The sequence below is a fragment of the Oenanthe melanoleuca genome, chromosome 6, assembly GCF_029582105.1.
Source record: "Oenanthe melanoleuca isolate GR-GAL-2019-014 chromosome 6, OMel1.0, whole genome shotgun sequence".
NCBI lineage: Eukaryota > Metazoa > Chordata > Aves > Passeriformes > Muscicapidae > Oenanthe > Oenanthe melanoleuca.
Window position 1 is genome coordinate 22797929 of NC_079340.1, and position 27573 is coordinate 22825501.

Consider the following 27573-nt stretch of genomic DNA (forward strand, 5'->3'; position numbering starts at 1 on the left):
AACATGGCGGCCCGAGCAGGACTGCAGGCTCCCTCCCCGCTCTGCCACACTCAAGATGGCCACTCCCTAGTCGCAGACCCCGCCCCTCCCGGTTTTGCCCTAAGCGACATCGTGCTGAATCAATGGCAAGGCGAAAGCCGCGCCGGCCGCCCAATAGACGACTGCTGAGGGCGGGTCCGGGCGCGGGGTGCCCCTGGGCTCCCGTCCCGGGCCGCAGTCGGGCCGGGGAGGCGGGAGCGGGGGGTGGGGGGGATGGCGAGGAGGCTCCGCGCCGCCATGGCCCTGCTGCTGCTCCAGGCCCTGCCCGAGGGGCTGCCCGCCGGCGCGGAGCCCGCCCAGGTACGGAGGGGCCGCTCGGGGGGTCTGGGGTCGCGCCGTGCCTGCCGGGGGGCTGCGTTCCTAGGAAAGGGGGCGCCTGTGAGTGCGGGGGCTGCACCGGCCCTCGGGGCGGGGGGTCCGGCGGGGCTGGCAGGGTGTGCGTGCGGTGCCGGGGGGTAGAGGCTTTTGGGGGCCCGCCTAAGGTTTGGGGAGCTCCACTGGAGTGGAGCTGGAGGAGATGCAGAGCCCTGGGTATGGGGGTTCCTGTGTGCTGTAGGGATGGAGAGGTGGTGTGGGGATCCAGGCACGGGTGGCAGTGCCGCTTGCAGCGGCTTTGTGCGGCAGAGTGGCTGCAGGACGAAGGAGAAAGGTGTTTGACTGGACACCAAGGGAAAGGTGGCTGTATGAGGGCAGGAGGCTGGAGCTGGCAGGTGCGCAGGGGCCTGCGGGTGGAGGGGCAGGTGTCTTTTGGGGGTGCTGACAGGGCGCAAGGTGACCTGTGAGGGGACAGGGCTGAAGGAGGTTTGGAGTGAGCTGGAGGGTGCCAGTGGAGCAGCTGGCCAGAAGACATGGGTCAGCAGGAAAGTGGGACTTGTGTGGTGCTGCCCAGGACAGGCGAGCTGGTCTGCCCGTGGCAGGAACAGTGGAGAAGGAGGTTCGGTGCAAACCTGTGGGCAGCGGGAGGGAAGAGGGAGCGTGTTTCAGCTGGGATGAGGGGAACCAGGCCTTGTCTTTGTAGGCTCTGACCACCCGGTTACTACTTTTGTCATGCTTGGAAAGGGTTTTAATGAAGTTGGCTCCCTCTTTTTTATCTCTTTACTCTGTTTCCTGTCTATGCTGCAATATGTATTATTCACATCTCCAGTGGTGGTCTTGAGTCCAGCAGTGTAACTTCTCCCACCGTGATGTTTATGTTCAGTGACACTCAGCGAGGATTGCACTTGGCCAAGCAACCTGTGCACGACCTGGATCTTCATGGTTCACGGAGTCAGCATGTCTGTTTCACCCCATGGAGGTCATGGATGGAATATGATGACTTCTGGTTTGATATGATGTATTCTGTATAAAGTACAAATTGCAGTTTGCATTTGTTGAAGGTCAGAGATAGTGAGATGCTGATCTGTGACTGTAGGTCGTAGGTGCCATGTGTTGCATCGTGCTTAATGTCATAGGGATGCAGATGGCTGGAAGGTGTCCTCTAAAATACTTCTCAATACTCCTGCAGTTGGAGGAGGAGCGGATGTTGTCTATGATTACAGATGTTATGCCTCTTTTGAATTCTGTTCTTCTTTTCAAGGTGTTGAGAGCACCAGCTCTACTTTAAAAGCTGTCGGTAGAGCCATCCCAAATTCCCTTCAGTCACACTGAGACTAAGTCTTGGCTGTTGCTTCCCTAGGGAGCCAGATGCAGGATTGTGTTGAACTGTGTGTTTTTCACATTGTCTCAACTGCCTTTAATAGGTGGACGTCCTGGTGCTTGCTCCATTTCACCTGCAGGCTGAGGTACATAAACTAAACATAAACAAGCACATCTCAAAACCATTTTGCTCTCTGGTTGTTGTGGTACCCAGCTGTGAGCAGTGGTCAGGTGGTAGGATTATCTGTATGGTAGCTGTGAGTCTCTACAACCCTATACATGCTAATAAAAATGTCGTACTTGTTCTGAAGACTTTGCAAGATGCCCCCTGCCTCAGACAGTTCATACATTAGTCAAACGAATAGGAAGTAGAAAAGGAGGAAAGAAAAAAAGGAGGACAGCATGGAAGCAATTGTACCTCTGGATTGCATGTGGGATAGTGGCATTTGTGACTTGTGGAAATACTCTCTAGTCAGTGCACCAGAAATAATCCTAAAATAATATGTCTTGAGTGGTACAATACATGAGAGTGGGGGAGAACAGCTTTGGCTGCCTACGTTTTCTTTAAGAGCACTTGGATAAGGGATACATCTTTTACTCATTTCCTTTCCATAGTTTGTCTATATAAAACTCTCACAGCTTTTTTTGGATCTTAAATGTATACTCTGTCTGTCAAAAGGCTGGTATTATCTCACTGCACACTAGAGATTGACAGCTGCCCACTCAAAAACCAGAGTGGTAATGTAGGATCTTGAGAAATTAGCATGTAAAAAAACTTCATCTGCTTTGGTGTTGCCTTAGAGTCTGATTTCATCAGAGCCATCGAGTTCATAGAGAAGACCTGCAGCAGGGCAGTGCTGGGCTTGGAAGATCTCTGCACCAAAGGTTCCTATATTTCTACCTGAAACCCTGACAGCATTTCTCTCTTGTCCTCTCCAGAGTGCTGTTGCCCTTGCTGCCTCTGGTGACTGCTGCCTACTTCCATATATCTTGCAGACATTTGCTGTTTCCTGGTTGCTTTTGCTGTCAGGGAGAGCTCTTGCTCATGGTCTTTGCCCCCTTGCCTGGAAGAACTGTACCACAGACTCGGTGGTCTAAGACTGGGCTGCAAGAAATGTGTCCTTTAAATAATTCAGGAGGTGGAGCTGTACTGCCTAGCACTGAACAAACATTCAGGGAACACACTGTGCTCTGCAGGAGTGTCTGATTTTTCAGGTTAAAATATCCAGGCTGCCCAGGATCGTCAGAGACTTTCTTTTAACTAAGGTGGATCACAGAGAAAATGATGAGCTATTATATTATCTTCTATCCTGTGTCCAAGTTTATCTGCCTCCAAGACTATTCATTGCAGTTTCACTTGTAATTGGAGCGCAAAACTTTGTTAACTTGAGTGGAAGCATTTATTAGTAGATTACAGGCAGAAGTATTCCAATTATGTTGTAATAAAATCAGTAATAAACATCACAGGAAGAAGAAATCTAGCCGTGTTCAGTAGCAGCTGTAGAAGTAGAGTCATAGCACACCTCAGGTATGTGCTCCCTCTCGGTTTGAGGAAGAAGGAAATAAGAAATTAATATATTTCAAATTAACTGGATAAAATTTGTAATGAAAAACTTCAAACATTAATCATTTTTCTATCGTAGTTTGTCTCCAGAGGGCAGAATAAAGGTTATTTGACCATCTCAACTATGTCTGCTTCCCATGCCTGCAGCTTAATTATCACATAGTTTTCTCAACTGTTGTTTTCTTTAAAAACAAGAGATTTAAGTGAATGTTAACTATGTGACAAGTCTGTGGAATTCATCTTTCTCTAATAAGATGGTTTTGAGCCAAATCGGGTAGAAGCATATTTTTAAAGACAGATTTAATCCCAAATTAAAGAGTTTGCTTGAAGTACTGTGACTTGAGGCATGATTCATCATATGTGACAAAGAGGACAGATCCTTGCTTTAAGGAATAACTCAGTGTGACTGTCACTGTGGCTAACAGCTCTGTAACACAGAGTTTCTGTCCAAAGCTGTGACCACAGCTCTGATTGCACCAATGTGGAGTTACCTCACTTCATCCAAGGCTGTGGCTGGATTCACGCCCTTTCAGAGCATCACTTCAGGTAGTCTGTGAACTGAACAGCAAAGTTTCAATTCTCAAGTAACAGGCTCCTCATCTGCAAGTTTACAACAACATTTTTGATTGAGGTAAAGGTAATTAGTTACAACTGCACTTCTGTCTCCTGAAATGCATCAGGTTCCTTCAGGAGGAGACTGCTTGTGTAACCATAGGATGTATTTTGCCTGCCATATCTTTGTGACTCTTGGCTTTTAGGCTTGCTAATATCTACAGTTTTGACAGGAGGCAGCAGAGATCAGAGTACGTGGTGTACTTGCTCAGAATGGGAGCCTCTAAATAACTGCAGGCTGGGTTACGGACTGCTTTTCCTGTGATGATTATACCACTGTGAACTCCAGTGTCTCATCTGTATAGCAAGCTTTCCTGCTGATTAAATTTTGTTTGAGAGTTGCACTCATAATTACACAAAATTCTGTAAGACTTTCAACTTGCAGCTCTGCAGCTGGGCAGCAGATGGAAAGCCTGGTCTGAAAATGTCCAGTGAGCCCTGTGGAGAGTGGCAGATTTCTTCATTTAAGTCAAGGCGTCTCTGTGACTGGGACCTGTCATTGCATTCTGAGAATTTCTCTGCCACTCTGCAAATGTTAGTTATAAAAAACAAATAGCACCTCTTTAAGAATTAACTTGGGCAACTGTTGCAGAGTTGTTGTGTACCAGAAGGGAACTTGGAAGTTTTCATCTGCCGGAGTTGTTTTACTGTGGTTGGGGGTTTTTCCATCCTCCTAGCCTGTTGGGCCAGATCAGTCCATGTGGCTAGTGGGAGCATCCAGTACTGGGTGTCCCTGAACTCTGGCTCTGCTGTATGAGGTGCTGCTCTGCAGCAGGGACCCTGCCCAAAGTGGTGATCTGCCATCAGCCTGTTAGGGAGGCAGAGGATGGATGCATTCAGTGTTTGGCCACATTTCAACAGCAGTTATTCAGACCTGGCTGAAACACCCATTGAACCCTCACTTTGATTCCCAGAAATGCTGCTCCTCTAAGCATCTTCAACAGCTGCTTTTCTGCTGGCAAAAATGGAAATTCAGCTCTTTTATATGTCTCTGTCAGCCTGTATTAACTTGGTGTTATGTTGATGTTCACCTTCATCTTTCCGTGGTAGTAGAAAGACACTAATGTTGATAATAGTTTGTGTTTCTTTATGATCCTCCATATGGCCATACTCTGAGGTAATGGGCAATATATTTAGTAAATGCAAATTGCCCACCTTTTCTTTTTGCCTTTTTTTCCCCCCCTTTAAGTCACATTAGGAGGATTGGCAGGATTGAACAGACTTTTGCTTGTGGCAAAAAGCTATTGTTGGGCTAATGATCCTGTGGCCTACTTCTCCATGCAGTGCTGTCGCTGATGTGCCCTGTGGTTGTGGCTGTGCCTATCTAAAGGTCTCCTGGTCAGGCATGTCCATCAGTTTCAGTAATGCCGAGCTGCACGTGGCCTTTTGTTCTGTGTATCTGGTACCAGATTTTGGCATATTCCTCTGGTCTGAGTTGCCCTATTTTACTGGGTAAGAATTTGCCCTTTCTGGTTAGCTGTGTAGGAACCCTCTGAGCTTATTAATGCATATAACTAATGACTTTATGGCTCTTACACAGTCATGTCTTGCATTTGTCTCAGAGGGCTCATGAATCCAAAACAAGCAGGCAAGCTGTGCTGCTGTTTTTGCAGTGTGGGACTCAGCATGTCAGAGATCTTAAAAGCTGTCTCTGAGGCAGGGCTGGTGACAATCCTGGAAGGGCCATTAGTCATGGCAAGGCAGAGATGCTCATTGCACGTAGCAGGACAACCTGATTGTGCCAGGTTTTGGTCTGTGCTTCTGAGTCAGAGGGAGAAAAGCTCAGGGTGAGGGATGGTGTTATTGTTTGAGTTCATTGAGAGATGCTGACAGGGAAGTTGGATCCCTCATTTCTGATGCTGTCCTGTGTGATTAGAAAGCCCACAGCAAAGACGAGACATTTTGAGATGCCAACACCTGGGTGCTGTGGCAATGGAGTTCTGACAGGTGATTGTGTGGCTGGGCCTGTGAAGAGTGCACATAACAAACATGCCTGAAATAACAGCTGGCTGGAGAGGACAGGCTTGCCAAGCAGGAATTGCATGCCCCTACCTTGCTTGTTAAAAGAAGTGTGTTGGTGTGGCAGTCACAAATGAGGCTTTTTTCCATGGTTTCAGCAGCAGGTACTGTTTGACTGCAAAGCTCAAGGTGCTGCAGAAACCTGCTGTTTATCTGCCTGAACAAGGAAAAGCTTGCTTCTTCTCTAATGATGTGATTATCAGTGGGATCACCAGTATTATTTTTAGATGATAGCTGTGGTCTGTGGAGTAGCTTTTGGAACTGCAGCAGAGCAGTTTGCGTGCAGGGGTTTGCTAGGTGCAAAGTGAGGTAGGTGATGGTGGCGGACTGATGCAGCAGGACAAACCATTTAATGCTAATGCTCCCTGGCATGCTGTGCCCTGAACATCTACAAATAGAACGGAGAAACTGTATTTTGTGTGGAGGCAGCTTGTGGTGCTGCTTGTTTGCAGGCCTTCTCTGCTGAACCAGTATCCATCTACCTGGCATCACCTAAGTTTGGTCCAAACTGGCCAGAGAAGAAAAGGATGTGAGAAGTGTGTTGTGTTGGAGATTCAGATGCAGTTTTCTGAGAGTTCCTTCTTCCCAAGCACTTTTATATTGGCATACTGTAAACCAAATCCAAACACTGACAGTGCACAGGAAGCTTATGAAGAAGTGACTGCGTGGAGATCCCCAGTGCAGATTCTGAGGGGACAGAGCTTTGGGCAGCAGCATTTTAAATGTCATCTTGCTGACAATGGGTTGTAGAGGTATAGATGAGTATGGCAAGCAGCTCCCAGGACTGACCAGTTGCAGGGTGCTAGGTTTAGGGAGTAAGAGACAACAGGCACCTTTCCTTTTCTCTTAGAGGATCAAGACCTTGCATTCCTTCCTGACTGCAGTCTTTAGGACTAGCAGAGGAAAGAGTGAACCTCAAGAAAGGAAAGATTTGCTAGCAATAAAGAAGAGGATTCTGTCATCTATCCTCATTAATCTTCTCCATTACTATGAGGTGAAAGTTTTTTGCTTGTAATGGTAATGGGTTTTAATTTCATCTCTAGTTTTGGTGTGTTCAAGGCAGTAATAAAAATTTCAGAGGCAACTTGAGCGGAGGGCTGTGGGGGTTTGGTTTTTGTGTTTGGGTTTGGGTTTTTTTATGTTTTGGTTTGGGGTTTTTTTGTTTGTTTTGTTGCTTGTGGGGATTTATTTTTGAGATCTGGGACAGAACATGGGAAAAGCAGAAACTAACCCTTTCTTGGCTCTACTTCAGGCTGAGAGAGCTTGTCGAGATACTGACATTTGCTAAATGTCCTGGAGAGGGAGAGAGAGTGACTTGAGCAGGAAACTGGATTTTGTTAATGAAAGAAGATAATTCACAGGAGAAGGTGAGCTTTATGTAGTTATCAGTGTCTGCCTCCCCATCCATTTTGAAGCTACTGACCAACTTGGATGAAGTTTGATAGGAAGATGCATAAAATTTCAACAGAATTCCTGAAAACAGATAGGCATAGAGACTCCTTAAAAAACCAAACAAACAGGGAATCACTGAGTGAGAAGCTGCACTAGTGAGCTTATTGGCACTGGGAAATTTGTGAGTTGGGCTGACTGATGTGATGCATCCCCCACTCTTACCAGAGCCTCTGCTGGCGCTCGCAGTTTGTCAGCCTGCAAAGTCAGTCAGCCTCGTGAAAAACACTTATGGAAGGTTAGCTCCAGTGGTTACAGATCTACTTTTATTTTTCATTTTGTCTCCCACTGGCTGAAGAGCAAATTGAAATTGAAAGGGTTGATAAAATGTAGAAACAGCTATGAAGAGTCTATTTTGCCAGGAATCTCACCAGCCATCCTGAGCTTTCCCTGTGTAAAAGGTGTCAAGTGTTCCATCCCTTGGAAGCAGGGAAGACACTTCGTGACCATTCATGACTCACCTGCAGACAGTGCAAAGGCTTTTTAGCGAGCAGAACTGATTCTGATTCGCTCTTTTCTCTGTATTCAGCACACAGATGTGACCAGCAGGTCAAGCACTGTTGTCCACAAGAGACCTTTTTTAAAAACTTACTGTGGAATCAGAGCTCATAATCAAGACGGTCTCAGATAATGCTTCCAGTCAAACAATGGTGTAATTGTGGCAGCCACACCAGAGGCCTGATACAGAAAGAGTGCAAAATATGCAGAAGTTGTCTTCCTTGCTAAGTTCTGTATTCCTCACTCTTTGTAATAAGTTTTTTATTTGTTTACACTGTATCAGAAGTTGCTTGTTTTTTAAAAAAACCTTTCTCTATTTGGGATCCTCTTTAAATCCCAGGTGGTGGATGACTGCCAACAGGAACCCATGGGAACTGCATATCTTCTGTCTCCAGCAGAAGATCAGGCCATCCTGTTGCATAAATTATCCTCTGTGACAGCCATTACACCAGTGGTGGGCAGAAAATCTGTCCCACAGAGCTAGCAGTTGGTAAAAGCACCTTTTAGAACTGAGCTAAGCAAGAATTGGGAGTGACTGGTGTGGAATGAGGGGGTTAAATGGGGGCTGAGATCAGAATGAGCCAGGAGGTAAGGGAAGGACTGGAGGAGGTGGTGGGCATAGTACAGGGGTCTTGTAAACACTGAACAAAACCTTTGAAGAAGGCAGAATCTTCAAGGCCACAGCACTGGGCTTACTTCATCCTGGGTTGACTTCATCACATCCTGTGTATCAATTGTAACTGTAAATTTACCAAACTTGCCTCTCTTCTTGGGGGAAGGAAAGAATTTTCTTCAGATATGATCTGAAAGACCTTTACTCTGCTTGGAATGCATGTAACTACCTGAATGCATGTGAAAATCATGACTCATGTCTGGGTCTCCTGTGTGATGAATTCCTCCTTTTCTTAGTCCTTGCCTCATTTGTTGTTTGCAGACTGCTTTTCAAAGAGTGAATGCTGAATAGGATTGAGGGTTATGCCTGTGTTGTGTTGTCTTCAAATTACCTTGTCGTTTTTACTTGTGTCTTTTTAGATGACACAAACTTCACAAACAGCTTGCATTTTACTCTCCAACCTCCTGTGATCTTCAGCTTAGATAAAACAGACTTGCAGACATCTGTCATTGCTGATTGTCTCCTTTTACTGACACTTAGCACTTGGACTCCAACAGAGCCTAACTTAAATCGCTGTGTCAAAAATAAGGGCTCTTATTTTCCTCTACTTTTTTCCTAGCTGTATTATTTTCTTTTTGTCTCATTGTTTTGCACCTTTTTCCTACTTATCTCACTAGGAATTTTTGCATCTCATATACTTGGTTATAAATATCACTTTCATGTTTGTGCCTCATTGTTTTTACTGAATTTCTTGCTTTACTGCTCTCTGTATGTCTACTTTCCAGAGTCTGTGTCGTACTAAACCAGTGGTTAGGCTGACAAAACAAGAGTTGGGAGATTTTTCTCCTTAGACCTATTTTGTGCTCTTAGGCCCATCATTTGACTGCAAAGTCCAAAGATTATCCTGCCAAAGATGAGTTCAGGAGGTCTGGAGCAATTGTTTTCTGTTCCAAAACTTGCAGTCTGCTTTCTCTAGCTGGATTAGCTATAGAAGCAGTCCTCCTTTATTTTCAGCATAACATATATTTTTTGAGAAGCATTCTGCAAGGAAAACTTTAGTTTAAGAGCCAGACAAATCTGTTGTTGCCTTGTTTCACCTTTGCTGACATGTAACTTCAGGCTGGTATGAAATGTAAGAGCTTGCTGTATTTGCTCATTGTGTGGATGAGGCACAGACTAATCTCCTTTTTTCACAGCCTTTAGCAGAACAGATAAACTTTGTGGAACACAAAGTGTGGCAGTGGTGGTTTCTTGTCTGTGTTGTGTTATCTAACAGTATATAACCAAAACTCTTCTTACTGTAATCCTACTCTAAAAGATTTTAGAAGTGCAACCAAAGGATTTAATACATTCAGTGTGTCCAAATAAAACAGGACTAAATCTGTGTATGCAAGCTAGTGAACAGTTTGGCTTTGTCTGGAAAATGTAGAGGGAGGAAAGCAGCACTAGGCAAGATGTTTGCAGTGACCTGGCTGGGTGGTGTGGGCCCCTTGCATCTTGATCTTTTGGAACCAAACAAATGGAGGGTGTATTTGTGTGTACGAAACTGTGTACCTTCCATGAGTGCAATCTGTAGGCTGGCTGAGTGCTGCTGTTGATGTAGCCTTTATCATTACACAGAAAAAGTTAATTTTACAATTCTGGAAACCTTAAGTTCTAGTGGCACTTCACAAGCTGGGACAGACTCTGAAATGAATTACCCTAGATTTTGTTTATTTGTATCTTGATGTGAGAGCTCTTATTATCAGTGGCTCTTCTCTTGCACAGGCACTGCCTGCCAGCAGCCTTCTGAAGGCACTTTCCTTCAGGACAGGGTGTAAGGTAAAACTTGCTTATGATTTTAACTAGTGTCTCTAATTAAAGATCTGGTGTTTAAACATACTTCTTTTATCTGGTTCAACCTAATAACCAGTTCATTTACAAGTCTTACACTGCTTCTGTGTTGGTCAGCTTTTTCCCTGTCCTGGCAGCAGGCATCTTGCATCTGCTTCAATCATGAGGGCTCTCCAGGGTGAAGTGTCTTGCTATTTACTTAACCCAAAAGATTAGTGCAAAGGTAAACAATGGGGGAAAAGTAGAAGATTTTTTGGGTTTAGCTGCTGTTGTTTGTTTTGAGATTTTAGGGTGAATTTATAAATATTATAAGAAATATTTTTGAAAAGCCCCAGTGTACTCCCTTTGACTCTCAAGTAGTTTTGTAAGAACTCTGCAGTTGTGATCCTGGTTTACCACATAATACTAAGAAAGTAATTTCACATTTCTCATCTACAATGGGGACATTAAAATGGCAAATGTACTATGAACCATATTTTTTGTATCAAAATACCAAGGGATTGTGTGGTACTGGTTGTATAAATACTGTGTCATTTTCTTCTTCAGCTGGATGTCTGGGTGAAAGTTTTCAGGTCTAAATTATTAATTGTTAACTAAGAAACTCTTGCTTTTCTTCTGTAAGGTTTTGGTCCAAAGGTTTTTAATGCCCTCAAGTACTATGGTCAAACTTTACCTAATTGTCGAGATACAGTTTTATTGTTCTTGGATTCTTCTGTTCTTGAGTGGAGACTGTTCTTCTATTTATCTGGAAAGCATTACTGTAAATAATCAACATGTGAAGACACATGAGGATTGAGCTTTAGTGCCCCTCACGAATGGCATGTGCTCTGTTTACTGCATGAAAAACAATTAGTTCAAGTGAAAGCTTTTCCTTCTTTGCAGCTGAGTTAATTGGTTCTGTAGCAAAGTCAAAACATGGAATTTCTTGTGTCTTATTTCCCCTTGGAGACAGCAGCACACAGAGATGGAGATTTGGAAACCAAAGCAGGAGGTTGAGTGAGCAGTGCAGTGGGAGAAGCTCGAACTGGCTGAAATGCAAATGCAGAATCTGAAAAGGGAGTGCAGAACCCAGACTGGCAATGCAGACTGTTTTTACAGCTGTATTTTGGCTTCTGGATGCTTAGTACAGGGTAGTCGCTTTTCTAGGCTTTTGAACTGCATACCAAAATGTTCAGGTGGCCATGAACCACGACAGCCTGCCTTGCATACCTTGGGAGTGAAAGGGAGAGGGAGCCTGGAGCAGGTTGGCAGCAGATCCTGGTCATGGCAGGATGCTCTTGGGCTGGGCAAGCAGAGGAATGACTTCCAGTTGCCCATGAGATGTCTTGGACGTCATCAGGAAAGCTTGCCTTGCTTTCTTTGGCACCAGGAATTTGATTGCCCAGCTGCTGGGAAGGCTCAGTCATCTGTGTTAAGTTCTTTACAGGATGAGATACCCAGCCTTTCTGCAAAGAGATCATCTGATGTGTCTAAGGAAGATATTTTATATGTGCACACTGAAATGGCATTCTTCATTTCCAAAGAAGTGTGTGTCTTGCACTCTTGCTATTTTACATTTCACCATTCATTTGGGGATGAAATGAGCATTCTACTTTAACTTGCTAGTTCTTTAGTGCTAACCTGTCTTCTCCCCAAATGTGTGGGCTTTCCATGCAGCAGAAGTCTTTCAGATAATCCTTGTCCTTCCTCAAAGAGGCAGCAGGCTGTTTCTGTGTGGGTGGTGGGTGTTTGTTCTTGCATTTGTTGCTCTCATTAAAGTGAGAGCTTGTTCAGTTTGTGTTAAAACACTTTTGATCCCCTTATGTAAAGGGAACACTGGGTGTCCTGCAGAAACGACCTCTTTAAAGTGCCTTGCAATGTTATGCTTGTACATGATGGTTAATAAAAGTTCATAAATCCATACTGGACTGGAGACCAAGTATAGTTCTCTGTATTGTATTCTACAGCACACACAATTTATTCTCAGCTGATTGACCTCATGTGGACTTGTGCCTGTGTAAGTAGCAGCTAAAATCAGTGTTCTGAGCACTAATCTGCAAGTTGCAGACAGTAGGTTATTTAGTGAGAATGTTCCACAAGCCTCTTGCTGCAGCATTTTCAATAAAAAAGGTCACTTCCATGAGTTTGTGCACAGCTGAATTTAATGTTCTTTCTCAGCAAGGCAGGCCACACTGGAGAGTGCATAATTATAATAAATACAACTTTGTTCTCAGCTGAAAAATCCATCTGAAATAAATTTTTCCAGCCCTTCCAAGAAATGCTTTTAGTAAGATAAATAAAAGCAATTCTTGCCGATTTCACATTCATTCAGCAGGAATGTTGGTGGGTGTAGGGTGCCTCCACTTAAGCCACTCATCACAGTGCCTTCTGGGCTCAGTCATTCAATAGCTGGCTAAGGATAGCACTTGCAAATTGGGTTTCTCACAAACCAATTAAACCCAAGTTCATTATTTCTTACTTGGTTTGAATCCTGGTTATTATTTTGAGTAAAATTGTTCTTAGCAACAAGTACAGAGAGTTCAGTTACGGTCTCAGCTCGGACAAACTTTAAACAATGCTTTGATAGGTGCATCTGGTTTTTGGGATATGCATGTATTTATACAAGCTTTTGTGGCTTATTTTCTGGTTGGCACTTCTGTGTAGTCAAAGAAGATTTGTTTTCTTCTATGTTCGTTTCGCAACAGTGGAAATATTGAAAACGTCTCAGCCTAAATATGGAAGGAAAACTAGGAGTTGTTCTTTCCCTCCAAAACTTCTAAGCAAGTACTTTTAAAAAATCCCCTCTTTGCTTTCATCTTACAAGAGTCTGAGCAGAGTGTGAAATGTCCTATCTTCTCTTGCTTTTGTTTTTTTATCTACTTACAGCAAAGAGGCTCTGCTAGTTGATTGGGGTACTGCTACTGGTGGAAGCTGAATTTTCGCATAGTTCTCCTGGGTTCATGTGCAGGTCTTGTTACCTTTGAGGTTTCAGAGGGGCTCTGCAGGATTGTCCTTAAATGTCTTTTTGCTTTCCCTGCAGAGATTGTAGATAAGCAGTTTCCAAACTCCTCCACTCAAAGCTACCACAGCTTTTGGTTTAGGAACTACCTGGTTCCCAATTCTTCCTGCTATTGTACAGCTGGTTGTTGCTGCAAGGTCACTCTTCTGCAGGACTCCACTGGGATCTATGAGACTGCAAGGGAGAAAAGACTTCCATGACAGTGTCAGTTGTAAATGAAAGGTAACACAGTCATTCTGCTCTTGTCCTGAATTTGGACAGCTCTGTGATGTACTGCTTGGGATGAAGAACTAGCTGCATGTAAGCTGTGGTACGTGGTATCTGTCTCATCCTGTTTAACTTTGGAGAGAGGGAAGTATGGAGGCCTTTCTAAAGGAAAGAAGAGCCTGATATCTAGGAAAGAAGAAACTGTTGACTGCAAAGGGAAAAAGCAGAGGGAGGTGTCTGAAATCTGAGTACTCTGAATTCATTAAATGCAAGTGATAGTCCTGGACTTGAGGATGTGGGGTGGAAACTCAAATTTACTTTCATTCACCTTCTGTGTGCTAAATTAGATAGTCATCTCTCAATGACTTGGTATCTCTTCAAGCCCCAGTGGGTTTCCATTGACACCAGAGAATGACCAAAGGGGAAATATGCTCTCTTGCTAGACTGGACTTGTGCCTTATGGTCCCATTCATTTAATATTGATTGGGAGCAGTTTTAATCAGCACTTAGATCATGATGGTCTGCCTTTTTTTCCTCAATGTATTGTTTTCTCTTCTTGCTTGTCTACTTTTTTCCACTGCCTTCCTTCTCCGGATGCAAATTTTGTGTTCTCTGTTTTATCTGTTGAAGCCATCAGGACTTTAATACTTGGTACTTGCTAATGAAGCTTGCTTGGCAGTGAGAAGGCATGGGAAGCTCACTTAAACTAGGATTTCTCCAGGCACCCTGACCCTATGCACAGGCATGGTTTACTTTAGTAAGATTGTCTTAAGTTAGAAAATCAGCTCTTGTTCAAAAATGAAAACACACATTGATCAAAACCTGAGTTTTATGTGGGGTTGTGTAAACATGTAATTTGGGTTGGATCTGGGCTTTGGAAAGTATGTGACACTGTTGTCCAGGAAGTTCCAGTGCAAGAAACGTGGGGAACTTCAGAAAGTCACATTAACTGTCTCCTTGGGGAAGTGCCTCAGAAATCCTGACCTCTGCATTTCTGCCATGTGTGTGACGCTAGTGGAGATGATCACTTGAGCAGTTGCAACATTCTTGTATACATGAGTTAGAATGACATTATGAACTGTGGAAAGAATAATGCTGTGCTTCCCAAATCACTCTGCAGAAACTCTCCCTGCCCCTGCACATGAGCTTTATAATCAAAGCACAGTCTGTTTCCATCACTGCTGTGTGTCCTATGGTCAAATCACAGAAACCTTTCTCTAGGAGTCCATGCACTTGAGTTTTTAGGGGTGATGGCTGTGGTGCTCTCTGACACCTCTGCTCATTTCCAACCCACCATCCAGCATGTAAGGTTTTGGGCTGACACAGATATCCTGTTCCTCTCCTCATCCACTAAAGGTTTCCTGTGCAAGACGTTAGTTTTACTCTTTATCAGCCCTGACAAAAGTTGTTATTTAAATGTTGCTCAATATTTTCAACATGATTTTGGGATGACTGCTAATTCCTTCAATGCCTTGTTTTGTTTTAGAATTTCTAATCCCATTTTCTATGACTAAGTTCAGTTGCGTGGTTTCCCCAGCAAGGATTAGGGTTTACTGCTATAGGTACGTCATCCTGCCTTTGAAGCTGCTTGCTCATGCTTTCCTTGGCAAGCTCTGGCAGATGTGCTTGGGAACAACAGAGATGGTATCTTTATGAAGCTGTAGAAGGGTTAATCGGAAGCATGTTTATGAAATCAGGTTGCTCACCCTTACAAGCTTTTACTGTGATCTTTTTGAATGCTTTTGGAAGATTTATCACCTGCCTTTGTAATTTACGTTACATTTTTCTTTCCTTTCTTGAAGCTATTTTAATGCTATGTGTGATATTGTAAAAATTACCTATGATAAGTACCTTTTCTTGGCAAGTCTTTAATTGCACACCTCTTGGATGCCAACTGGAGAACGTGACACACTTCATGTGGATGGCCTAACAGTTTTGGCTGGTATTTTTGGGATGGCTGAAGGAGTGTAGAGCAGCTGAAGCACATCTGTAGTTCCAAACCAAACCCAAGCAAAGGACTTTCATCCCCCAGCAGGCACATTGCTGTTTGTACAGATGCTTCTTCTCAAGAGCCTTTTTGTAGGATTGGTCACACTTGTGGCTGAGTTTGTATATGTGAAGGGAAGAGGGGCTGATGGCTGTTCATGGGAATATTATTTTTCATCAGGGAGATTAAAGATATTGCTATTGATGAGGAGATGGCTTTGCAGATTCTCCAGTGAAATGGAGCACCTGCACATATGCAGTACTTTTTGAAAAATGTTAAACAGCATCTGCTCTCTGCTCCCTGCTGGGAATTGTTAATTGTGCTTTTGGCTCTATCTGCCTCGCTGGCACATACACCATTGTGAAATTTTTACAACCAAGTAAAATATCAGAGTGTAGTTCTCTTCAGGAGAAAGCTGATAGCTGCCTTCAGCTGATGCTTCTTTGAAACCAGGTAAGAAGCATGTGCTTGCCTCACTGGGACCTACGCTTACCTGCACTGCCATAGCACCAGGATATTGATGCAAGGCTCCTGGATTGCAAAGAGCCTGGATAGTTCTGGTAGGGGAGTTCTGGTTATTGTGCCAGGCTCTGCAGGTGTACATGGTGCAGTTGAACAGAATGTGAAAACCTTAGTTCCTAGTAAGTTGTCTCAAAGTGGATTTATTTGTGCATTTTCATACAAAATGTGTCTTCATTTTTAGTAAATTTCTAAGGCCATGACAGAGACTATTAGGACTTGTTGTGTTTACTCCTGTCTAGTAGTGAATGCAGAGCTCTGCAAGTACTGGCTTTTGGTACAAATTCTTGTGTTGTGTGATTGTAGTACCAGGAATCAGCGACTGTTACTTGTATTTTCTTGCATGTTAAAGTTGTACAAATGTAGACTCTTACTTCTGAATATTTCATTTCTTCCCAAGGAAGTATCATCTCCTGGGATTTAAGTATTTGCTGATGCAAATCTTTGTGATCACAGTTAAAGGACTACTGAATGTCACATCATTAGGTCACTAGTTCAAATCTAGCCCAAAGAGGTAATGGGGATTTTTATACCCCTAATGCCTTTCATCATGATTTATGTTTACTTGCTTAAACTAAAATTGGAGCATCTGCTATTCAAAATTATGGTTCAAGTGGAAAATAAACACTAGAAGCAGTTCTTTCTATAACAGAAAATCCTGTTTGACTTTGTATCTATCTGTGTTTGACAGCCCTCATGGAGGTTTGGAAGGAATAAAGGTTGCAGAGAATTGGATTCATTTAGTCACGTCTAGTATTTTTGGTATGCTTTTCTATGACTTTTTAATTGCAAGAGCTTTTGAATAAAATATAGGAGGATACAGACTTTGAAGGCAAAGAGATTTTGAAATTGAAAATGCAATGGGAGAGTATTTTGAATGGCAGCTGAACACTTTTGGAAGAAGTATTTCTGAAATTCTTCCAGGCAGCTGCTCTTGTAAAGAATGATGGTTGGTGGATTGGGTGGTTGGCTTTTTTTCTTTCTTTCTTTCTTGTTTATTGCTTCTAGCATTCATGTCAGAATCCTTGTACAAAGCTGTAGTGCTAAATCTGACCTCTAAATTCAGGTTTCTGGTCAAGAAGTGTGGATTTCAGTGTAGAGTAACATCTAGTACTTGTGATAACACATTGGACTGTACCTTGCCCAGGCTACAGAGAGTTTCAGGGGTTCAGTTCAGCCACACAGGCCTTTGCAGCTTCACTGTTCCTCATTGTTGTTACTCTGAAGTTGGGAAATCCTTGCAGTCTCTTTGAGATGTGTTTGGATATGGAAAGCCTTGCTAATCCCTGCAGCCAGGGGCTGACCTCTTGTGTGCTGGGATCTCCCTGCAACTACCTCTTTCTTCCAACCTTTTCCTGGATGTTTCCTGAGCGCTCTATGGCTTGTTTCAGGGACCAGCTTGGCAACATTATCAGGAATCAATAGCTGGAGTCCTTCAGAAAAAAGTTGAAGACACTGAAGTATGAATTCTGGTGTCCTGGTTATTAGAATCTGTTAGCAGAGATGTCAAGATGTGAAGAAGAGAGATGTGAAAGCTGGTACAAGTGTTCTTTTCTTTGTGCTCCTGAGTTGAGAAATTAGGATTTGAGCTTGCTTCCCCACCCCAAAGGCTGTTGCATAGCTTCCCATGCATCTCATGCCATGGGAGATCACTGGTAACTTTTGTCAGTATTTTGAGGTACAAAGAGCAGGTTGTGAGATGTGCAGACAGAAAAATTAGACATTTAATGGCATGGAAAAAAAATTTCCCGTAGAACTTGAGTCATCACTGTGGCACTTTGTTATGAGGGTTCCAGTCCTGTGAGTCTGGAACATAGGTTTTCATGTATGGTTACTCTGTAAAGAGTCTTCAGTCATGTGAAGGCCTGAGTTCTTGGCACTTTGGGAGAAATTATGAGATCACTCATTTACAGTCCTGATACCACTTACTGCTGCCATATTGCTGGTTATCTCAGAGGCTGTTGGCAATGTATTTATGGCTTCCTACTTGGAATATTCAGTTACAATCAAGTTACAATGTCAGAAGCAATGGGTACGTTTCTGTGTCTCTTTTGATGCTGATTTTATAGAGGCAGTATTGAAGTTCTGCATTAGGAAAGGAATACCAACCACTAAACTATTTCTGCCAGTATTTTAAATCTCTGATTACTTTTTGGCTTGTAACTGATATCAGGCAGAAATGATGCATGGTTAGGAATTTTTCTAAATTATCATCCATCTTTTTGCTGGAGACCAAAAGAGGAAAGTTACTGAAGTGGAAAGAAAACTTTTTTTTTTAAAGCTGAATCATGAGAAGATTGGCAAGTTGCAAGGGAAAATTTAAGTCTGGTGTTTGCTTGCTATAGTTAACAATTAAATCCTCCTTTACAGAAAATTACTAGAGTGAATTATGCTTTCAGTCTCTTTGATACTGTGGAAGGATAAAAGAAAATAGAGTTTTCTTGGTTTCTAAATTTATTTTTAATATAGATACTTGGTATAGGACAGGGGTAAATAAAAGGAAGATGCTTCTTTTTACTGACAGTTCTCCAAAGATTGACCCTAAAAATATGGTCATCATAAACAATTACTAGTTTTCATGAACAGTTTGATTTTGTATTTGTTTTCTCTTATTATGTGCAAATAATTAAATCATAGAATATCCTCTTCTGAAACTTGTGAGCCTTTAAGAGTTCTGGCTGTTTTGAATACCTATACAAGTATTAACACTGAACTAGTATGAAAAATATCAAATTAAAATGAAACACATAAAATCTTCTGTTGAATGTAAAGTAATAGGTGTTCTCTATAAACATTAATGACTTACTTTGTGTCTGATATAGTAAATTCTGTTCTTATTCTGCTAATAGAAAAGGAAAGAATAGAAAACAGTGACTTTGCCAGACATGAAGCCCAGTACAGTTTGAGAATGGATGACTAGTTATTTGGAATCCCAGTTACGTTTATTATAGGGGCTATAATTTGTCTTGCACAAGAAACCTGGCTAATGTGAAAAAAAAAAAAAAAAGTATTATCTGTCTTTTTGAAAATAGATTAAATAGATTACAGAAGAACATATTTGTCAATGGGAAGTAACCATAAACTTAGGAGGAGTGCAGGCATCAGACAGAACCTCTTTCCCCTAGCTTTTCAGGCTGTAAGTAGGACCACAGAACACCTTTCATAAGGGTAGAGCAGGCTTTTCCATCCCCTTTGTGCAGTTTCTTCATGTAAGTCTTGGTGCCAGGCTTTCATGACACAGACTGGGGGCTACATGGAGTGAAGTTGCAGGTTGTCACCAGCCCACAGCCACAGCTCTTGCACTCCTGGTGGCAGAGGAGTGTTTACATCTTAGTGGGATTTGATGTAGGTCAAATCGAACATGAGAATTTCAGAGTGTCCCTGTGCAGATTTTTGTCATGCTGCCAGGTGTGCTTTACTGAACTGTTGCATGCAATGAGCAATCTTTTGTGATTGCATTGATCAAGATAGTACCTTGGGTGTGTTCCTCATCCAAGGGGAAAAGTGAGGTCAGTGGGAATGAATGTTGTGCTGCAGCTTAGACTAGAAAAGAGATACTTTGTTGTCCTGGGAAGGATCAGTCTCAGACTTCTGCTGTAGGGCATTCAGTCTAAGGTGGCATCTTAATGTTCTGTGGCAGGTGACTTTGTTGGGCTGCCCTACTTGTTCAAGAGATAACCAGCTCTGTACTTTGTCCTCTGCTTTTTCCTCTGGCAGGCAGTCCTTTCTGTTGTCCTGGTAAATGTCCTCCAGCCTTGCCTGCCATCTCCTTTTGGCTCAGAATTAGCTGCTGTGTTGTTCCTTGTAGATGTGGTTACGGGTCCCACCCTTCAGAAAACTGGAAGCCTGGTTTTAAGTCACCTGCACAAGCTTTTTGTATAGTATAGAGTGTAATATAGAATATGCATAGTATAGAGAGCCATTTGGATGTTGGTCTTTCAGATATTTGGATATTGTGGTGGGAATGAAGGCAACCAGAAAAGTAAAAGGCAGGAAAATCCTTCTGTCAGCTACATCTGCCAGTAGCCCTAGAGGAATAAAACTGAGATATTCTCTTAACTCTTCCACCTTTCAGGTTAGATTTGCTTGTTTGTTCAATGAGTGACGAGTACTATATCTCAGAACATGTCCAGAATTTGGATAGTTGCATGTAGGGCTCTCAAAAACTCAGAGAAGCTGATGTTGGCATGCTCATATTCTATACTGACACAATGACATTGCTGGTAAATTGATGGCAAAATATAGAATCTTTTTTTCTCTTGCTCTTCTCCACAGTTTAACTCTCCTTAGGAAGTTTATCACTGATCAAAGGGTATTAACAAAATCTTTATCTTCTTGGTTTTACAAACTAGGCTTAAAAATTTTCTACTTCAAACTTGGCAAACATTGCCTTAGTATGCAAACAGTGAGGATGGGATAGGGAAAATCACTTGGCTGTTGAAAAGCTACATATGGGAAAGTCACATGGAGGTTTCAGTGTTTTATTTATAATTCTGCAAAGGCCTCTTCTTATTTGAAAAATAGGAGAGACCAAATAGTGGCATCTGGAAAGCAAACAGCTAGATTCTTCCATGAGTATTTTTAACACAAATATTAACTTCACAGATTGTGACACTCTTTTCTCCTTAAATAGTTGATTTTAGCCTTCAAGATGTAGAACTGATAAAGTAACATTGTGAAGAAAACTGTAACTCATTCAGCATCTGTTTTTTAAAAATTCTAATTGTGGAGCCACAGGAGATACTTTGTTTTCATTTAGCAAATACATACTGAATTTCCAGGATGGTAACTTGATTTGCAGTAAGCATACCCAGTGAGAATCACATGCTTTTCATGTTTGTCTTTTATTGAAGGATTAGAGTATTTATTTAAAAATCTCTTTTTCAGAAGAACACTAGTTTAAACATTGCCATTAAGTAATACTTAAATAAGAATCTTCTGCATTTTCAGATTTGGCTGTATATGTGAAGAGACATTTCCAAACACAAGTCCTTGGAAGGATTTTACTAGTTAATAGTGCAACCATGAGTTTTATGTCAGCTCAATTTTAAGCAGTGTTTTGCTGATACCAGTATAAGATAACAGTATTATGTGAAACGGCTTGAACAGAGCTAAAGGAGCAATAAAAGTGATCTGCCCAAGAGGCTTTAGCATTCTCCCTCTGCTCAGATTGCTGAACATGACTAAGTCTTTGCAGAATGACATCTAAGGTTACACTTGGAGTCATTAGGTTATAAACAGTCCATAAAATGTTTTACATACTTCATGTTAATATTCCTCTGAAGATCAAGGTTCCCTGGGGAGAAATGAGAATATGCACCGAAAACATTCTCAGTCTTGAGATTTATCCACAACTTCCTAGATCACTAAAGATCAGCTGTCTCATGAAGACATTACTGCAGAACAAATTTTGATGCTGCTCTGAGTATTTATATATGGGGAGAATACTGGGCAGTGCCTTTTCATGTTTTTGCTACTGGCTGAGTTGTAAATTACATTTGAAGATCTTTCTGACTCTAATTTGGTAGATTTATATGAACCTTCATGTTCAAGAATGTTTTTTAGCCCCAGGCTGTGTTGGGAAAAATACATGGTAAAAGTGCTCAGATCTTGACAGAATGTCTGAATTTGTGCTATTGAATAGATAGAGTGTTTCTTTCATATCTGTTCATTCCTAGTAAGGCTTAGAGGCTTTGGGGGCGAGTTCTTGACCTTTCCTGAAGATGCCAGAGTACCTCTGAGAGATCTAACCCACCGTGGTTTTGCTTTTTGGTTTCTTTTTTTTTTGCCAAGAATAAATCTGTCTCTACTGTAAAAAAAAAAAAAATGGTTGTTCCTAGATACAGTCCAAGTGAAGCTGGGTCTGTGGGGGGACTGTTGAATTTGGGAAAACAGTCTGGTCTTTTGTTCTGGCATTAGTGTTGACTGCTGATACTGAAAGCTTGGCATGTGCAGTGGTACAGCAGCAGCCTGTGCTCCTTGCCTGTGTGGTCAGTTGACCTAGGGCAACACTCTGAAATAAAACAAAACCTCCAGACCACCAACTTGTTCTTGAGAAACTAATCTAATTTCATATTCCACTGTTACTCTGTGAAATACTGGGATTTATAGACCTGGCAGGATGGCTCTGGCAGAGCTATCACATTACAGCAAGATCTGGGCTCTCAGTCAAACCCCTGACTTGAGTGGCATTTCTCATACCTAAGGACGCTGCTCACGAGGGATGTCCTTGGCATCTGCCTGCATCGAAATTTCTTCCAGGTCACCTAAATGAGAGAAAAGAGTGTGGGACTTGAGCAAGAGTCTGGTAAGAGCTGCTGTAAGTTGTAGATACTCCTAAGCTAGCTGCAGTTCATGGAGTGTAGGAGCCACTGGTGCATCCTTCTCCTCTTGGGAAGTCTAGGAAGAAGAATTTTCTGTGTGTGTGTTAGTTTTTGGAGGCCTGGCTGTTCCTCGGGATAGTTCAAAAGCTGTCTGCAGACAATTTGACAGCATCACTTTACGCTAATGAGAGTTGTGTTTCCTTCAGCCTGCCTTGAAAGGGGAAGTAGAAAACCTCAGCTGTGCAGAGCTACAGGACTGTGAAGCACAAAACAGCTCAGAGACTTTTCTGTAACAGAATAGCTCAAGGATAGACTAGTTGCATGTATGAGACTTAACCCTTGTCCCATGTGCTTTCTCTGACAGCAAAGCTGCTTGATTTGTCTGTTATGGATCTGGTTTCCAATCTGAATCCTTCAAGCATCTCTGAAAGTCTCTTTTGATGCATGGTGGGTGCACACTGAATGCCACTGGTTCTGTTGGTTTGCTTTGGTAGAGAGAAGTTCCATTTCACTATTAGGTTTTTACATTTACAAAAGATGGCTTTAGCTATTTTGATTTTGCTTTGCTTAGAATTTCCCAAGAATTTTGGGACATTTTTGATGGTCACTTATTTTTCCTCATGGTGACTTCAAGTCAGTGTGAGCTCCCACTTCAATAGATAGTCCACTGTGTGTTGACACTCTTAAAAGATAAAGCTATGCTGTCAGTTGATGCTCAATTCTTTCCACAAATGGGGTATATGTGGTAAAAGTTCTTTCTCATGCCAGACCTGCATTTGAAAAGGATTCTGAAATTTATTATCATCTTCATTATATTTTGCTGATGTTAGAACCATGTACTAAATCCAGCCATCTAAAACTGAAGGGACAGTAAAGACTTAACTGATTATATAATTTACCTTTGGCGTAAAAATTGTATTGCAACTAGTAAGGAGCACACAAAGGCTTAGGAAAAGGTTCTGCAAAACAGTGTTAGATATTATAAAAAAAAGAAAAAGAAAGGAATTGATCTAAAATGTAATGAGTGAAGTGAGTGTACAATAACTCAGTAATTGATGTAGACTAAAAGGGTTGCAGCTCTTTTGGTTCTTGAGGGGAAAAAAAAGCTCTGACAGAAAATGCATGAACTCCTGGCTGTAAATCTACACATATGAAAATAAATACTAAATGTATAGAGGGTCAGATAAAAGGAAAAAAATAAGAAAAAGTTAGAAAATTATGGAGTGCTTCAGTCTCTATGGAAGTACTAGAATAAATCCCTGAAGATTTTATAAGCATCTCTAAGGCAACAAACAGGAAATGAGCAGTGTGGATTTATCAGGAACAACCTCATGGGAGGAGGCTGATGAATTTAATTTGGTTAATTCAATGGATTTTTTTACAGCCCAGCCTGAGTGAGGGAGCACATTGGTTATGGGATACTGAGTGAGGATTCAGGAGGGTCCATTAAGTGATGAGTTTTTGCTAAGGAGTGTCTGTGGTGGTGACTGGGATCCTGGAGGGATTTGTTCTGTCTCTGTGCCAACAGTTTGGGAGACAAAGAGAAAACACTTGAGATGCAGATGGAAGATTGTGTATGTTTTTTAAAACAGAAGAACAACTTGAAGAAATAGCCTGAAGCCTATTTCACTTTTGCTCAAGCAAAAATTCGGAGTACTTAGAAATGGAAAAAAGTGAAATAGTCTGAGATTTTGGACCAGAAATTGAAGGCAGTTCTTTCAGTAAAAACTCACCAAATCTTTAACAGTGTAGAATTGTCCTATACAGGTATTTTTTAATACTCTATGCTAGTAAGTGATGTGCACAATTTTGGATCCCACATTTTAAGATGGGTTTAAGTTTCAGCCTGAGAAAACCAGTAAAACCATGATTTAATCCTCAAAGTCTAGGAAAAAAAAAAAAAAAAAAGCTTCTTTTGTCTTCTGGAAGCAGCTTACAGAGGAATAGAACAATTTTCCAGGTGTGCTTAGCTAAGATGATCACTATGATCAGTCGACTTGTTTTTAGCGGAGAAGAAAAAATCACTGCCTTATCTTGCACTAAGGCCTGAGTTAATATTAATGGGAAAGAACATCCTTATGTTTAAAGAGCATCAAGCACATCCCCTGTTGGGGCAGTGGGTACACTAGTGATTACAGTTTCCTTAAGAATAGGTTAGAGAAATGTTGGTGCTTTGGGTGCAGCAAATCATTCTCAGAGCAGTTTGACAGCCTGGTATCTCTGGGTTTGCCTCTTTAGATTTTCTAACAGTCCTGACTTTTGAAGCCTGTGTTGAGGAACAAGTGCTGAAAGGAGGACAAGTCTGATGGTCAGTCTGTAATTAAATCAATAACTAAATCCTGCTCTCAAGTGTTGCTGTCTGTGCCTAAGTTCTTATGTATTTTTACATGGAAGATGTCTTTTCAGTGGTCTAATGGCTTTACAAGGTGCAGACTGGGACCCTGAAATTAAATTGGTGGTTAGTTTTCTCACTTGTTTCCAGGAAACAAGCCAGGAAGGGATGTCCTGGTGCTCCAAAGGAGATGTTCAGAATTTCTACTCCCCTTCAGGGGAGAAATACTACTGTAGGAGCCTGTGATGTGTCAGAAGTGAGTATTTCTAAAAATTGAAGATATTTCCTTGTCTTAGAGTTTCTTCATTCAACAGTCACCCACAGGGCTGTGAGCTTCCTGAGTGCTGAGGATGATATTGTTCACCTTTTGGAGAAGAAAAGGTTTTGCTAGTTTGGGGTTCTTGGTTTTGTTTTGGTGTTTTTTCTGGGGTTTTTTTAATTGACTGTTTTACTGTAATCACTCTAACTCCAACTACTTTCCTGTGTAAAAAGGTAGGATGTCAATCAGGTTTTGATCTGTTTTGATTTTTTTATACTGGTGCATACAGACTATTTGGTTTATGCTGTGGGAGAATTCCAAAAGAAGTAATGGTTGCAGGAGTAAAAGGTCACTGGTTTTGTGATTTAGGTCTGGGAGCCAGGTCTGAGCAAGGAGAAAAAGCAAGTGCTTGGTCTTCTCTCTTTTCCTGCAGCCTGCAACCTTGCTGCAGAGAAGTAAATGAAAGAAAGAGATAAAACTGTGTGGGTCATCTGGTCCTCCTGCTCTGCACAGCCAGGGGAGTGTTCACGTTATCTGCCAGTGGAATAACAAGCATTAATGGAAAATATAGAAGTTTGGATAAGATAATGCCCATAAAGGCAGGCTATGGTTATCAGTGTTTCTTCCCAAAATAAAACTGAATTAAGTTTTTAATTACTACACTCTCTGCAATAAGCTTATGCACACATCTAAGGGGAAAATCCTCCAGATACCAGGAAGGAAGGGGAGTGAGACCGCAGGGTGTTGGAGGTATCTGCCCTTGAAAGGACAAAGCCACCTGGCCAGCAGATTTGTCACTGAAATTTAGAAACTGGCTGTGATTCCGGGTGCCGCCAGTGCCTTTAATGCTTAAGCAAAGTGCAAACTGCGTAACGCCGGGGCCGGTGCTGAAAGGCGACACCGGGACATCGCTTCCTCCCGCCGCCCGCTCCTTACGTAACTCCGGGCTTCCCGAGCCGCCTCGGATGGGCTGAGCCCAACAGGAAATACTTGGGTAGCCGGTGGCAGTTCTGCTAGGTATAAAAAAATAGCAATTCACTGTATTCTGTGTCCAGTGGTTGTAGTTCCTCAGGCCCTGTCCCCATTCTGTGATTAGGGAAAATTGCTGCAGAGACGCAAAATGAAGCAGGATGGTGAAGCTGGTGATGGGAGGCGCTGAATTTTTGCCCTATATATTTGGTTTGAATAAGTTTCATCTGCACCTGGAAACCTACATGTGTCAGCTCAGGTTCATGCACATGTTTTCTGAGGGCCTCCTCAAAACCTTTCTCTGGTTGCAGAGCAGAAAAGTGTGTGGCATTTTGGGGAACTTTTCTTGTTTTTCTGGTAAAGATGTCGGTCAAAACAGAGCCCATACTGTAACAGGAAAGAGATTAGGCTTTAAGGTATATTTATTCTCTTTCACAGATACAGGTAAACTCAACTTGAATCTGCCCTTAACCATACACAATGCTGATTTGTTCCCTACTTTTGTTTACTCATTTTTTTTCTTCCAAGTGCTTGGAGAGATCATAAGCAATGCAGTAATTCAAGTTAGAAAAGACAATCTTTTGTTTAAAAAGAGATTTTCTGAAGTGTTTTTTCTGTAAAGTTGCATTTTTAAGTAAGTTTTTAACAGTGGAGTTTAAGAACGAATAGCTCTCATAGAGTTTTGTCTAGAGATTTAAAAGTGACGTGTTACTGTTGTGCTGTGATCTTTTAAATGCTTGTAGTATTGAACTTAAACGTGTGATTTCCTTTCATTCTTCATTTTGGTTGTATGAAGAAATATGTGATCTTCAGTGGCTTTCATTTTGGAAGAAGAGAATTCTTTCTGCTAGTCAGACCACCATGCTATGTAGAGAGGCTTTCACCATGCTTGTGCCACATACTTCAAGCCTCAGTGTACTTGTAGCCATACATGAGACTTTGTGTTTCTGCTAGACCACAGAAATCCTGTAGAACTCCAGGTATGGCACAGTTCATTGGGTTAATTGAGAGACTTTTAATTTTGGGAATACCATATTGTGATACTCATGTATTTTCTAAGAGGAGGGAGATGTAGTTAAACCAATTGTTTGTAGTTTGAGTACTGCAAACGAGAATCAGTTTATCAGTGGAGATGTATGTAGCACAGCAGGGCCTGGAATGGGAAGTCCAGGGATAATAGGAAGGTTCTTGAGGGTGCACATATGTGGAGAGCAATTCGAGGGCATTTGCCTCAGCCTATGGGATATTGCTCAGCAGTGTAACATTGCCAAACCATAATATCCCGCAGCGTGCTCAGAAAGAGGAGGCTGCTGATGTTTTGTTTGAGTTTTTTTGTTTGTTTGGTTGGTTTTTTTCTGAAGGATTTCCCAGAAAATCCATTCCTCCAAAGAAGGGTTCAAGCGTTGCAGAAGTGGTGTTCTGATGGAGAAACAGAAACCTAATTCTCAATTTAATGAAAGAGCCTCTTTCTTGTAAAAGAAGCTGCAGAAAACAAGACTGCTGGGATTTGAGGGGAGCTTTTCTAAAGTTCTTCATGGTGTAAACTTATGCTTAGGAAAGGTCAACAAACTTGAGAGATCTGACTAGACTATATGCATAACAGATCCTCCCAGCAAAGTCTTACATGTTGATAAAGCCTTTTTAACCAATTGTTTACCTCTTGTCAAGTTAACCAATGCACTGTTCCTGAAGCAAGAGCTGGGTGTCTTTGGGCAAT

The 27573-nt window shown here is 42.0% G+C and overlaps 1 protein-coding gene across 2 annotated transcripts in view; it reads left to right on the forward strand.

The window, feature by feature from the left end:
* Positions 1-210: 210 nt before the first annotated feature.
* Positions 211-27573, forward strand: part of WBP1L (WW domain binding protein 1 like) — a 59262-nt gene continuing 31899 nt past the window's right edge. The window contains exon 1 of one of the 2 annotated variants that reach the window (XM_056494506.1): positions 211-339. In XM_056494506.1, the coding sequence (XP_056350481.1) occupies positions 253-339 (87 nt within the window). In that variant the 5' untranslated portion in view covers positions 211-252. Of the gene's footprint in view, positions 340-7121; positions 7237-27573 lie in introns of those variants that run through there. The other variant, XM_056494507.1, reaches the window with a different exon arrangement.